The sequence below is a fragment of the Chinchilla lanigera genome, unplaced genomic scaffold, assembly GCF_000276665.1.
Source record: "Chinchilla lanigera isolate Chin_1 unplaced genomic scaffold, ChiLan1.0 scaffold00022, whole genome shotgun sequence".
Taxonomy (NCBI): domain Eukaryota; kingdom Metazoa; phylum Chordata; class Mammalia; order Rodentia; family Chinchillidae; genus Chinchilla; species Chinchilla lanigera.
Window position 1 is genome coordinate 26,557,432 of NW_004955423.1, and position 13,453 is coordinate 26,570,884.

At 46.8% G+C, this 13,453-nt stretch overlaps 2 protein-coding genes across 5 annotated transcripts in view; one reads left to right on the plus strand and one right to left on the minus strand.

Moving 5' to 3' along the window:
• Itgb3bp (integrin beta 3 binding protein (beta3-endonexin)) overlaps positions 1 to 11,365 on the plus strand; it is a 57,818-nt gene extending 46,453 nt beyond the window's left edge. For 3 of the 4 annotated variants that reach the window (XM_013514391.1, XM_013514393.1, XM_013514392.1), the window contains 3 exons: positions 324 to 417; positions 1,121 to 1,180; positions 2,849 to 4,163. In XM_013514391.1, coding sequence (XP_013369845.1) covers positions 324 to 417; positions 1,121 to 1,180; positions 2,849 to 2,955 — 261 coding nt within the window. In that variant the 3' untranslated portion in view covers positions 2,956 to 4,163. Of the gene's footprint in view, positions 1 to 323; positions 418 to 1,120; positions 1,181 to 2,848; positions 4,164 to 8,123; positions 8,175 to 10,383 lie in introns of those variants that run through there. The other variant, XM_005385326.2, reaches the window with a different exon arrangement.
• A 1,027-nt stretch (positions 11,366 to 12,392) lies between these two features.
• The window catches only part of Alg6 (ALG6, alpha-1,3-glucosyltransferase), a gene marked incomplete at its 5' end in the record, with an annotated part of 23,034 nt that continues 21,973 nt past the window's right edge, over positions 12,393 to 13,453 (minus strand). The window contains 1 exon segment of the mRNA XM_013514390.1: positions 12,393 to 13,395. Within this exon segment, the coding sequence (XP_013369844.1) occupies positions 13,198 to 13,395 (198 nt within the window).

Genomic DNA, 13,453 nt, shown 5'->3' on the forward strand with positions numbered 1-13,453 from the left:
CCTCGAACTCACTGTGTAGCGCAGACCTGTCTTGAACTCACAGTGCTCCTCCTGCCTGAGCCTCCCGAGTGCTGGGATTACAGGCGTGCACCACCACAGCTGGCTTTAAATGAAATAACCCACTTTCATGTGTTTTTTATCTTTTGGTACCAGAAATCGAACTCAGGACCTTGCACCTGCCAGGCAGGCGCATATGCCACTGAGATATATCTCCAGCCCTAAATTTTTCAAATGGAGGAACCAGCGTGTAATGCATGTTCTCTCATCAGTCATCACACTCTTGTAGAGACACAGTTAACTCATTTCAGATTGCTTCCTTTTAGGCTTTACAGGGCAACAAGGAGTTTGAAAACCTCATTGGCACACCTTGTACATCACGTTTCTTAAAAAGAGAAGTAAAGAAAGCCAAAGAACTACGTAAGAAAACCTTTTGAATTTTCAAGGGTAGTAACTTTAAAGATAAGCCTCTTAACTTTTCTCCAGTGTAAATATGAGAGACTTCTTTGTGTGTACACCACCATGGATGTGTGCCGGAAATACCGCTGTCCTCTTTAGGAAGAAGCTGTGTGTCTTTTGCCAGGATATGTCACTTCAGGGACACCTTTCAAGTGTAGAGAAAAAGACTGTCTTAGAAACCACTAGTGGGTTTTTATGTAGAACTAAACCCAGGGCCTTCACATCGAGCTGCATCCCCAGCCCTAAGTTGCCTGGCTGGGCTTGAACTTGTCATCCTCCTGCTTCAGTCTCCCAGAGCACTGGGATGACAGGTACATACTACCACATCTGGCTACAGAGCTCATTTTTAAAATACAGTAGTTAAAAAACCATTGTATAGCCAGGTAGAGTGGTGCATGCCTGTAATCCCAGCACTTGGGAGGCTGAGGCAGGAGGATTGCTGTGAGTTTGAGGCCAGCCTGGACTACAAAGTGAGTTCAGGGCCAGCCTGAACAGCATAGTGAGACCCTGTATTAAAAAAGACCAAAAAAAAGAAACCATTGTACTTTATACGTGATACCTACAGATATGCATACTTTGAATTCTTTTTTCTTACGCAGTTATTCTGAGAAATTATTCATATTCCATATTAATTCCTGACATGGGATTTTTTTTTTTCTTTCAGTGACAAAAGTAACAAAACAAAAACTGTTGGAAAAGAAAAATTCAGGACTTGCTCACCAAGGTAAGGAATTGAATTTTACTATATAAAGAGAAGCTTTTGTGTTGTATCCCCAGATAAAACCAGTCCTGCTAAGTCCTTTTTAGTGTATTTTAAAAGGTCGTGCTTTTCACTTAGCAGAAGACCACGTCTGGTAACTTCATGACTGCACTTTTAAATCTATTTAAACACAATCTTTCTCTATCAGACTTTATTGGTATATTTTAGATATACATGGTGATCACTTTGTCATAGAGAATTTATACCTGCACATGATATAACTTGATTCTTTTTTCCCCATTTCCCTACCCTTCTTTCAACCACTTCTCCCCTCACCATTTTACAAAACCTTTGTTTCCATTTTTTCCTCTTTTTTTTTTTTGTGTGTGTTTTTTTTTTTCGGTACCGGGACTCGAACTTACAACCTTGCACTTGCCGGGCAGGTGCTGTGCTGCTGAGCTAAATCCCCAGCCCCAAAACATTTTTTTGGGGGGTGAGGGGGTATTGTGTTTTTTGTTTTTTGTTTTTTTTTGCCAGTACCAGGAATCCAACTCATGACCTCGCGCTTGCTAGGCAGGTGCTCTGCCACTGAGCTAAACCCCCAGCCCCTCTATTACATACTTTGGTTCTTATTAACATTTTCAGTTTCTCACACCCGAGAAAGTACAGTATTTACACGTATGTATCTGATCTCAAGGTACATCCATTTACCTAGAAATGTCTCAAATTTATCCTTCTTTATGGCAGAGTAGTACTTCATTGTATTAAAAAAAAAAACAACATATCTTTATCCATTCCCCAGCTGATGGACATTTGGGCTGTTTCCAAGATTTGGCTACTACAAACTATGCCATTGTATCCCTGTAGTATGATGCTTTTAATTCTTTCAGGAAGATACCAAGAAGGGGAATAGCTGGGTCAAGTGGAACCTTCAATCCTAGTTTTTTGAGGAATCTCCACATGGATTTCCACAGTGGTTGCACCAGTCTATACTACACTCCCACCAACAGTGGAGAAGGGCTCCTTTTTCCCCACAGCCCCTCCAGCATTTGTTATTGATTTCTTGATGATAGCCATTCTTTCTGGGGTGAGATGGAGTCGCAGTGTTGTTTTAATTTGCCTTTCTCAAATGACCAATGATGTTGAGCAGTTTTTCATATATTTGTTTGCTATTTGTATTTCTTCATCTGAGAAGTATATATTCATCTGAGATGCCCATTTTTGGATTGGTTCTTTAAATTTGAGAGGTCTTATTTTTTTTAGTCTGTTATATTCTAGATAGTAATCCTTTGTCTGAAGAGCAGCTGGCAAAAATTCTTTCCCACGCTGTGGGCTGTCTCTTCACTCTGTTAGTGGTTTCTCTTGCTGTGAAAAAACTTTCTAATAAGATGAGGTAATAAGATGAGTTGTTGATTCTTTGTGGTAGTTCCTGTGCGATTGGGGTTTTGATCATAAATTCTTTGCCTACACCAGTGTCTTCAAGAGTTTTACCAGCAGAGGGCTGGGGATTTAGCTCAGCGGCAAAGCGCCTGCCTGGCAAGCGCAAGGTCGTGAGTTCGGTTCCCGGTACCGGAGAAAAACCAAAAAAAGAAGTTTTACCAGCAGATTTAATGTTTCTGTTTTAATATTTAGATCTTTGATCCATTTAAACACAATTTTAAATGTTGCCTTTTATTATAATTTCTTTTTCAGAATACATACAAAACAACCACAGTTCACTAATATACCAGTTTTTCATTGTGGATCAGGATGTACAAAGCACTCACAGTTTCTTTCTAAGCAGTGTCCTGGAACTTTGAAATCACTTATGACAGTTTGACATTTGCTCTGCCATGAGCTTGGGCTTCTGGACATTTCACAGGATGGGGAAGTAAGCTAGCAATTTTCCCACTGGAAAGACACGTCTGCACCTCAGTAAGTGAAAGCATCATGGACCATAAACTAGTGACACCTGGAGGCCAACCAGTGGCGATTGTTCTGATGCTGACATAGACATGGCCCACAGCCACCTCTGCCCGCAGAGTCACCCTCAGCTGGCCATGTCTTGGTCTGTGTTGTAGATACCATGGACTCCGCTTATTGGGGACCTCTGGTTACTGTGTGCCCAGTGTGAGGGTCAGCGGGTGTCTACAGGAGCACTGGAAGATAGCTATTTGCATTGTCACGAGAAACAAGACACAAAAATACTAATTCACTTGCCCAGAGACACTGCCCCTCAGGGTACAGAGGAGGGTTCTGACCAAGGGTCAGCATGACCCCAGAAGTAGGCTCTCTTGCTGCTGCTTCCAGAAATAAGGAAATCACCCAGTCGCCCAGCTGTGGGAACTCGGCGCAACACAGAACCGCGCAGGGTTGCCCCGGTTGTGGCCTGCAGCGAGCAGTGGGTGTGGGGAGGGCGCAGCAGGCAGCTGCGGCCAGTGCGGGGCACAGGCAGGTGCTTCCTGGAGGCGGCAGCCACTCCTCCTAGGGCCAAGGGAGCTGCTTAGTTAGCATCACCTCTCCACACTTGACCGGGGCCAGCGCGCTGCAGTGCGAAACGTCAGTGTTTATTTTCTCCCAGTGGAAAGAAACATCTCTGTATGTTGGTGCCAGTAGCTTGATTTTTCAAATGTTTAGTTTCTTAGAGCTATTAGAATGAGGCGCCATAGTTGATGTTTATCAGCTGTTTTGAGAAACGAGGAAGGGGAAAATTGTAAAACAAATCAGTGAACCTAAAGAAATTTTTCCAAAACTCCTGGTCCTGAAGACGTTCTCCAGGGAGTGCTTTTGTCCCTGAGGTCCTTGTCTATCCAAGGCAAGATGAGCCTTCAGGCTGGCATGCGTCCCTGTAGTCCGCAAGGCTGACCAGCCCGCTGTCGTGCTTCCCAGAGGGCTGGGTTTCCTTCATTCACAGAGGAAGTTGCACCACTAGGTCGTGTATTTAACTTTCTAATAAGCACGGATTACCTGTCATGTTTAAATGAAAACTGAATTCTAGGGGCTGGGGATTTAGCTCAGCGGCAAAAGCGCCTGCCTGGCAAGCGCAAGGTCGTGAGTTTGGTTCCTGGTACCGGAGAAAAACCAAAAAAATAAAAATTAAAAAAAAAAAAAAAAAAAAGAAAATTGAATTCTAAAATATGTAACAAAACACTTTCATATATTTATTATGTACTGATATGTATCACGTTATACATATTACATTATATGTAATCACATTGATACGTATCACATTAATATAATACATTTTAATCATCTTCCATTTCTGTTTCTTGGTAAGAGCTACGTTAGCTCTATTTTCTGAGATATTCAAAACTGCACATTAGATTTCCAACACATTATTGCTGCCTAAAGAATAGAGGAAAGCTTTTTTCTTGGTAATTTGGGTTGGAGTTACCCAGCTTTGCCAAGGGTCTTTCCCACTTCTTTCTTTCCTGCCTGACTTATAGATACTTAGTTTGGGGTTGTTGTCGTTAAAGATGACGTGGACACACGAGCAAAAGGGCACACCCCCACTCTCACACGTTTTTGTACTAAGCTAACAACTTTCACCCCTTCCTGTTAGCCATTCATTTTAAGAATACTTTGTTTATTGGTTTTTGGGTTTTTTGCTTTTATTTTTACTTTTGATATTCTTAAACTAGTTTGCCATGTGTGTTACGTATTTTAAGATTTGGCTTCCAGCTTTTCATAGGTATTTCTACTTTTCTTTTACTGTACTATTACCCAGAATTGAAATTTCTTAAATGTTTTGTGATTCTTCTTAACGTCAGACGTTCTATAAAATGTAACACTGCCACACAGGGATCCCTGTACTTGTTTCACGTGGGTAATGATGAAGATGAGAATGAGCCGTTGATTTATTTCTCACCAGAAGCGTGTCCCTCAGATGCTGATGACGGTAACGATTCTCCGATGACATTTTTGTTCCTCAGATTCTTACAGAATTTTCCCAAGATAATCAAAGTAGATAATGCCAAGGACACGGGCGTTTATGGTGTCATGGTTCCTCCTTGGTCTTTCAGTTCTGTTTATTTTTCATTCGGTATGAGGTCCCTGCACGCAAGGTCACCTACAGTCATGATTACAGGACAAGGGTATAACATGAAACCTCACTGCAGCCTTATAAATAAACCGTCCCTGACACACATCGCTGTTGGAGGCATTAGCAGCTACCGGAGGGACACTGATAAGGGGAAAAGGCACCCGAAACTTCGCTAGGGGTCAAGCGCGGGCGGGGACCTCGCAGACAGGGCCCGGCCGGCGGGGAGCGTGGGCACACGAGCCTCTCCTCCACTCAGCGCGTGTTCCCAAACAAAGCAAGGTTTCTTCCTTCCACGCCCGTAGGCATCGGGTCTAACCTCACTCTGCCTAATAATATTGGCTTTATGACTACTGGGACAGTAATAAAATGAGAGGTTCTTTTCCTGTGAGATTATTTTAAATTTGCTGTGCCGAGGACTGAAGACATACGACCATTCAGTGGCTGCTGCCGACGGAATGTCACATTGTTGTCACATGGGAGGCATGAAATTTATTTGCTTTACAGTCAACCTCTAAAAACAACTTGGTGCAGATATTCCTTCGTCAATAGATGGCATTCTGTGGGCCTCAGTATTTTCATTCTTTCTGGAGATACTTAAAAATGCCATCATTGTTCGTCTCTGCCTAGTACTTCCAGTAAACAAAACGTTTTTGAAAAGAATGTAAGCAAACTGGAGAGCAGCTGCCAAGATATGAAGCCCGGACACTTAGCTTCCGTCCAAAACATATCTGTTTTGAGAATAGTTGTGTAGGCTGCAGTATGCATATTTTAAATGAAGTACAACCGTCTGAACTTCACATTGTTCAAAAGAGTGGATTGTTTCAGCTGTTTGTAATAGAAAATATTTCAGAGTTTCTAGCTCTACTGTTTAAGAAAAAGCACAGTTATAATCTTCCCGTTTTCTTTAGTTAATCTGCTCTGTGCTTACACTGTAAAACTCACCTTCGTAAGAAGATTTAGTTATCAGCCTGTAGACTGCAGTGTGATGCTAAGCCCTCCTGAAGGACTGAAATAGTTTGAGGCTGCCTTCTCGTTCTCACCGCCCACTGAAGTATTTTTATACATAAGAATATGTTGTCTTTACCCCTACTCAGTCTCGGAAAAGTATTCATCACATCAGCTAAATACCTGTGCTCCCAGAATGCTGCCAGCCTTTTGTTTTTTCTGCTATAGCCCAAACAATATCTTTTTTCAAGCAGATGCTTCAGTTCTAGAAGCACTGAGGTCTGAAGTGTAGACACGATGAGTTCTAGGAGAAATAACGAAAGTTCCCCTCCTGCACAACGCTCTGCATTTATCTGGAGATGAAGAGGGAGCTATTAGTTCAGGGGCTGCGGGCACCTGCGACGCGCACCGCAGCGCCCCGAGGTCTGGGGCAGCACTGCCCGCTGCCCCACTCAGGATGGCCCTGCCCTGCGGTGTCCGCAGCTGGGCTGCACTTCACCCGCTACAGATGCTCGCTGGAGACGCACTTAGGGTCTAGGGAAAACTAACTGGTTCGTTCATCCTCAAAAGCCTTTTTAATAATTACTTCCGTGATTTAAATTTTTTATAATTTTACCAGGATTATGATAATTTTTGTTTTGAATAAAGTCAGTAAAAAATGTTAAAATTCTACATTTGGGCTCACTTATAATAGCAATAATGTGTTAAGAGGCGTAAATAACTCGCTAGCGACATTACAAATATCCAGGTGCCGTTATGTGCTGATGACAACAAAATTGAAAAGAAAGACGGTAATAATTCTGACTGGTTTTCTCTGCAGAAGATATTGATTATTTGTGTGTGGTGAGAGATTTGGAAAATTCAATTAAAGGAGTTGTGCAAAGGTTTCATAAATTTTCCTTCCGCAGCGTGTACACAGACATTGTTGCGTATTAAATCAATGCAGCACTTCACAATATATTTTCTTTGAAACATAAAAATAAATAACATTTAAACAGTTCTGCTTACTACAGAAACAAATTTTATTTTCTGTGAAGCATTTAGTCATGTGCTATCACTGACTCATACACATTTGCCAGCTGTAACGAATTTTATGGACGTTTTCCCCGGAGACATGGCTCACATACTATGAATTTTTAAATGAGCAAATGGCGAAGAAGGGGTGTCAGCAATATAAAAATTGATCAGTTAAAAGATAAAAGCATAAGTGAAGAGATTTGTATGGTAGTCTTAATAGGTTTTATTAAATAAAAATACTGTAAAAAGACAGTAATGAATAGACGGAAGACTGGCTGTTCCTGAGGGGTAGGAATTATTCTGGCATGGAGGGAAATTGGTTTTCTGTCACCGACAGGTGAACATTTTCCCCATCTTAGAATAGTTAAAACAGCGCCCCACCACCCCAGGCTAGGCGCTCTGTCTCCCATCTTAACCACACACGGAAGAGCACAGCTGGGACAGCCTGGCCCAGCACTCGGGACTGAGGGGACAGCCAAGCTGTGCCGATTGTCCTTGCCCACTTCCGATTGCAGGCTCCAGGCCACCACCTCCCTCCCCTGCCTGGCAAGGCCCTCACGGCGCCCACACGTGGCCCCGGGGGAGTGGGGCGCTGCCTCTGGCTACAGCCTGGCGCCTCCTCGCTCCTAGCTCTCGGTGGGCCCTGGGTGGGGACGGGCCTTTCCCGGAATGCCCCAGCCTGCTGTTTCCACACTGCATTGTTACTTCCTGGATGCCCATTTCATGCCAGGCACTGTCCTACGTGGGGGATGCCGACGGGCAGGACAAACACTGCCTGCCCTTGTGGTGGGGTGCACGGGCACCCCGCTGTATTAAGGGGCTCTGGACCTGACCCTGGCCAGCTGCGGGGCGAGGGGAGAGGGCATGGCCCGCCACTTAGTGTGGGAACTAGAACTAAGTTCAATTCAGCATTTATTCTGCATCATACAGTGTAACAAGTTACTTTGAAATTTTTTTGTGAAAAATATCTTTTCTTTCATACAGAATTACGCCATCTTGACAGCTATGAATTCCTTAAAGCCATTTTAAACTCAGGTACTATTTTACTTTTCTATATAGTTTAACCTTGTTAAACTTCCTGTGTTTTGTCCAAGTGGAAGCATTTTATCTGCATTATCAGATCTGGCACATTCTTACAAGAACAGCAAAGCAGCGAGGCATGGTGGCACATGCCTATAATCCCAGCACTCAGGAGGCTGAGGCAGGAGGACTTCCAAGAGTTCAAGGCCAGCATGAACTACACAGCCAGACTCTGTCTCAAAAAATAAGCAAACAAAAAAGAATAGCACAGCAGTCTGACAAGCCCTGTAAGCCAGAAGCCTGGCTGGAAAAGCACACTGTGGAAGTCAGAAAGGCACATTTTTAAAGAGTTCACAGAGGGCCTTGAATTGGACGCCTTGGTGTAAAAGCCATAGATACTGGCAAGTAGGTTACAGTTTCTGTAGGACACATCTGGCTGAGCAGAACGTCATGAGTCTGTTAAATTTAGAAACATACTACATTGGTTAAGTAAATAACTATTTATCTTTCCTTTAAACAGTTCCTATTGATTTAGCAATATAAGGTGATGTGTTTATACGAGCTGATTATAACATGAGAGCAGGAGTCACGATGCGGTTAGTGTGGAGCGCACCTGGAACCCAGGTGCACGCTGGGGCCCGCCGCTGCCCAGACTCAGTGGCATCAATGGGAAGACTCCTGACGCTGACCAGACGGTGCCTGCTCTCTCTCAGAAACACTTAGAAAAGCAAGGTGAAAGACCTGCACTGTAGCTAGAAAATGCATTTCTTTGGAAACGGTATTGCAAGTGATTAATTCTTTGCAATATCTGCAAAGCATCTGGTGGAGACAATTACTATTTTTCATTCATCAGATTTTCCTTTTGCTGTACACAGTGATAATAACAGTTGATAACAATAGATGGCACTGGGCTGGGGATTTAGCTCAGCGGCACAGCGCCTGCCTGGCAAGCGCAAGGTCGTGAGTTCAATTCCTGGTTCCGGAAAAAACCAAAAACCAAAAAAAAAAAAAAAGCTGGCATTTAGTGAGCGCGTTTGGTGGGTCGGCACTGTTAGGAACACCATGTACCCACTTCATCGTCTCTGTGACACGGCGTAGTTAGTGCCTCTGTTGGTGGGCGGCTGAGGCAGAGCTCCCAAGTCTGGCCTTAGCAACGCCTCACCGAGAGCCAGGCTGCCTGTGCTTTCTCCAGGGCCCGCCCAGCCGGGCTCCTGACCACACAGCAGTTACGACGAACAGCAGGGTTTTACATCCTGCCCAGCAGGGCACTGGGCTCACCCACGCACGCATCGACCGTAGCACTAAACATTTTACCAAACTTCTGAGCCAGGAAAAGCCGGCAGAGAACTTTTATATTAGGGATGTCCATAAATATATTTTGAAGTCATGTATTCACAAAGAAATGTGCACATGTGTGCGCAGCGTCTCAACGAACTATGGGGAACTTGAGTACCGAGAAGGGCTTTGTCTTCATGGATTCTAGAAAAGCTCATCCCAGTTAAGCGTGCTCATTTGAGCAGCGCTTTCCAGGCTCTGGTCCACTCTTGCCCAGCAAAACCCACCAGTCCACTTCAGGCTGGAGGGCGGAGGACTGTGGGTGGGAGCTCTGCGGCCGCGCCCTGTCCTCCCATCCTGCGGTCCTAGCTCAGCGCTGTGCCAGAGCCCTGCAGGGCCAGCCAGTGAGCCCCGCGCCGCTCCGCTCCACGTCTGCTGCGGAAATGCAGAGCAGACCCCAAGAAGTTGGGAGGAAGCAGATTATCTTGTGGGCCACCTCTCTTCAGAGGAGGGGGCTGCTCGCCCCCTGCGTCTGTCCCCCTGCAGTCTCCTCAGGCCTGAGGACAGCAGCCCCCATTGCCGCCAGGAGGCCCGGGGGACATGCTCAGAGCACTCGCTCCGAACCCTGCTTTGCACTTACTTAGTTTTTGTCAGCTGCTGAGGAAACGCCTGCTAACAGGCCTTTGAGGCTTCAGCAGAAGCCTTTGGGGGTCCACAGGCCACGCTGAGGGTTCAGAATCCCCAGGTCTCACGTCTTCCCAAGGAGCCAGCAGTGCTGCGTCATGCAAACACGTTTGCAAAAGGGACTGTCACGGGGAAGATGCAGAGCGAGCCAGCGCAGGGCCCGGCGCGCACGCCCAGCGGTGTCAAGTCCCGTCCTAGGCAGTGCGTGAGAGGCACGTTATCTTGCGAGCGACCCACAGTGACGTGATCCTCTTTATACCCGCAGGCACTTAGGAGAGAAGCGCTCCTGGGCACGGCTGCTGCATCTGCCTGATCGTGTTTACCGGACAGAAGAGAAGTTTGTAACTAATCTGCCCAGTAAATACCAGCTCGAGCCCTAGGCAGGTGCAGGTCTAGATAAAGTTTCTTGCAGCTAATTTAAACTTTCTACACACACCAGTGGGTGATCTCAATGTAAATAATACATTTCTTCTTGACCCTTCACTGCAAGTACACACAGAGTGGGGAGCCGGGCTTCTATTTGGTGCCACGTGTTTCTGCAGTTGTGGCGCACGGACAGGTAGGAAACACACTGCCTTGATGACACTCCGTTTCCCGGAACTCAGGTTCCACCCAGTAGTGAGCACAACTGGGCACCGCTTTCCCACTCGCGGCCCCAGCTGCTTATTTTTTGAGATAGTCTCACTGTTTAGTCCAGGGCTACCCTTGAACTCAGTGATCCTCCTGCCTCAGCCTCCCAAGTGCTGGGATGACAGGCATGTGTCACTGTCAGGCTTTTTTTTTAACTTTTAGAAGTTTATTGTGTAGCTACTATGTCAGGGATGAGCTATTATTATGACACTATAGTTCTTTCCTATGCTTATAGAGAAAAGTATTTTCAGTTTTGAAATTTCATTTTATAAGACAGGAGAATCTACTTTCCAGTATGTTTACACTTAGCCAAAACATCAGAAAGCACAGCTGTCTGTAGACTGCACTGCACAGAGGCCAGGAAGCCCCGGGGAGTGTATCGTCCCACCCGAGTCACGTGGCTTAGACACTGGCGGTGCGGTCTGTTAATGCCACCCATGAAACAGTGTCAGAATGTCATAACTTCATCAGTTTGTTCAAAAATTCAGTGACATTTTCTGCGGTGGGGTATCTTAGTAGTTGCCTTAAATTTTCTCACATCATTTGATTCAGTGTATCATAAAATAAAAATACTGTATGAAAGTTTGAAATAAAATTTAACAAATCAAGATTGAAAACAACTCGTTTTCTACTTAGAAAATAACACTTGAAGACAGTGCGCTTAACACCAAGAATACTGGGACCTGGACGTTCCAGGGGTCACAGCAGCTGTGGCCGAGCCGGGGCCACGCAGCTGCTTCTCTGGGAGCAAGGGTGGAGAGCGGGCCGGCGCTCAGCGGCTGCGGCCTCCGCCGCGGCAGGGGCCCAAGAGCGGCGTCAGGCCCCTCGCTGCCTGTCGGTCAGGTAACTCGCGTAACGCCCTGGAGGCCACACGAGGGGCAGCAGAGAAGCCAAGGCTGCGCAGGGGCGGCCGGCGGGGGGCCCCCGCCCGCCTGCCTGTGCGCACGTGCACTCACCGGCTTCCCCACCCGGCAGGACGCGCCCTCAGGGCTTCTCCTCCCTCAGCCTCCGGGGAGGGCCACCTGGGCACGCGTCCGGTGTGGGGCGCGGAGAGGCGCCTGCTGCCCACCGCCCCGGTCCTCAGAAGACCCCTGCCCCTACAGTTCCTCCTTGCCAGATCTGTGAGTGAAGGAAGTGAGAAATCCTATCAGCATGTGTCCTGAATATGAATGCGTCCCCATGGCCTTGAGTTCAGCTTGCGGAATGCTTTGGAACTGCCCATTTACCACTATTTTTTGCTACTTTGGAATCTAATGCCTCCCTGTTTAAAGTCCATTGTGAAGCTGCTTTCTGACGAACGTGAGAGGAGCTCTGCTCACAGGTAAGGCTGAGGACTGACTGGAGTGACGGCTTTCCTTTCCGCCTGGGCCAGGCGTGGCACCCCGCTGAGCTTCAGGCCGCGCTCCTCAGGTGACACCTCTCCCGGCCTGGTACAGGCTGTACCTGCACCTTCTCTGCCTGCACCGAAGTCGGCATCCCGTGCTGGGTGCAAGTGCGCTACTACGCACCCTTAAAAGGCGAAGCTGACAGGGCCTGGCGCTGTCCGGGCTCCACTGTCCCAGCACGGTGCTGCTCTCTCAGGCCAAGCCCCAGCTGCTCCGTGCTTTCACAGCCACCTTCCGAAGAAGCAGTCACCAGCACGCGGCCCGGGGATGAGTTTTATTTTTATCACGGACATGGAAAACACCTTTAAGTGAGCAGCTACAACACAGGAGAACACATTACTCCAGAGGCGGTGTGGTGGGGCCCTGCCATTGGACAGAGCCGTGCCCGCACCCGCCCTGATGAGGGGAGCAGACTGGCTGCAGCAGCCGGGCCTGCACACACCACAGCAGGTGCAGGATGAGCCATCACGATGATGAAGACTTCGCCTAGACTCAGAACACGAAACCTCGGGAAACAGCCTGTAAACGGACTCAAGCAAGCCTGGTCCCGGGAAGTAAGTCACAGTGCTCAACCCGTTTGCCTTGCGATGAAAGTCAAACGTGCATATGTAATAAGGCATACTCAGATTCAAGTAGCTCAGAGTGATTATCACAAACGCACTTCCCTGAGATAAAACTTCTAAACAATGAAACACGTTACTTTCACGCTGAACTGCAAAGAAAACTAAATGTGAGCACCAGTATTAGTGATTTCCTTACAAAGGGGCTTCAGACTTCCAGTAAGTGCACTATACCTGCCATTTCTTTAAGACGCGGAGCATATTTCCTAAGTAAGTTCTGGGGTTAGTGGCACCTTCCCCTTTATTTGACCACTTGAATAGCGGTTAATAAAGCTACAAATCTGCTTTGGCCAGCAACACAGAGAAAGGGGAAGCGTCCTGTGGTCTCCAGGCACGTTTGTTTCGTGCAGGCGTAGCGGCGCTTCGGCACCCTTTCCTGGGGTTCCACGATTCTCAAAGCGGCAACTTGGGCATACGGAAGTTCCCGTCTGTTTCGAAGTACAGCTAGTTGATTTTCTTCCGATTTCGTTCATTTCTGGAGTCCCACATGATTATAACGTTAAAATACACCCAGAAGAACAGGAAGTTCAAGCAGGATACAAAACACACCAGTACAGAGAATAAGTCCGGTAACTTCCTCGGAGGGTCCAGGGCGACCGTCACGAGCGTCAGAAGGACCATGACGGTCACCGAGGCAAGGAACTGCAAGGGGAGAGGTGCGCTGAGCGCGGGCAGAGCCAGGGCTAACGCGGCCGCCCCC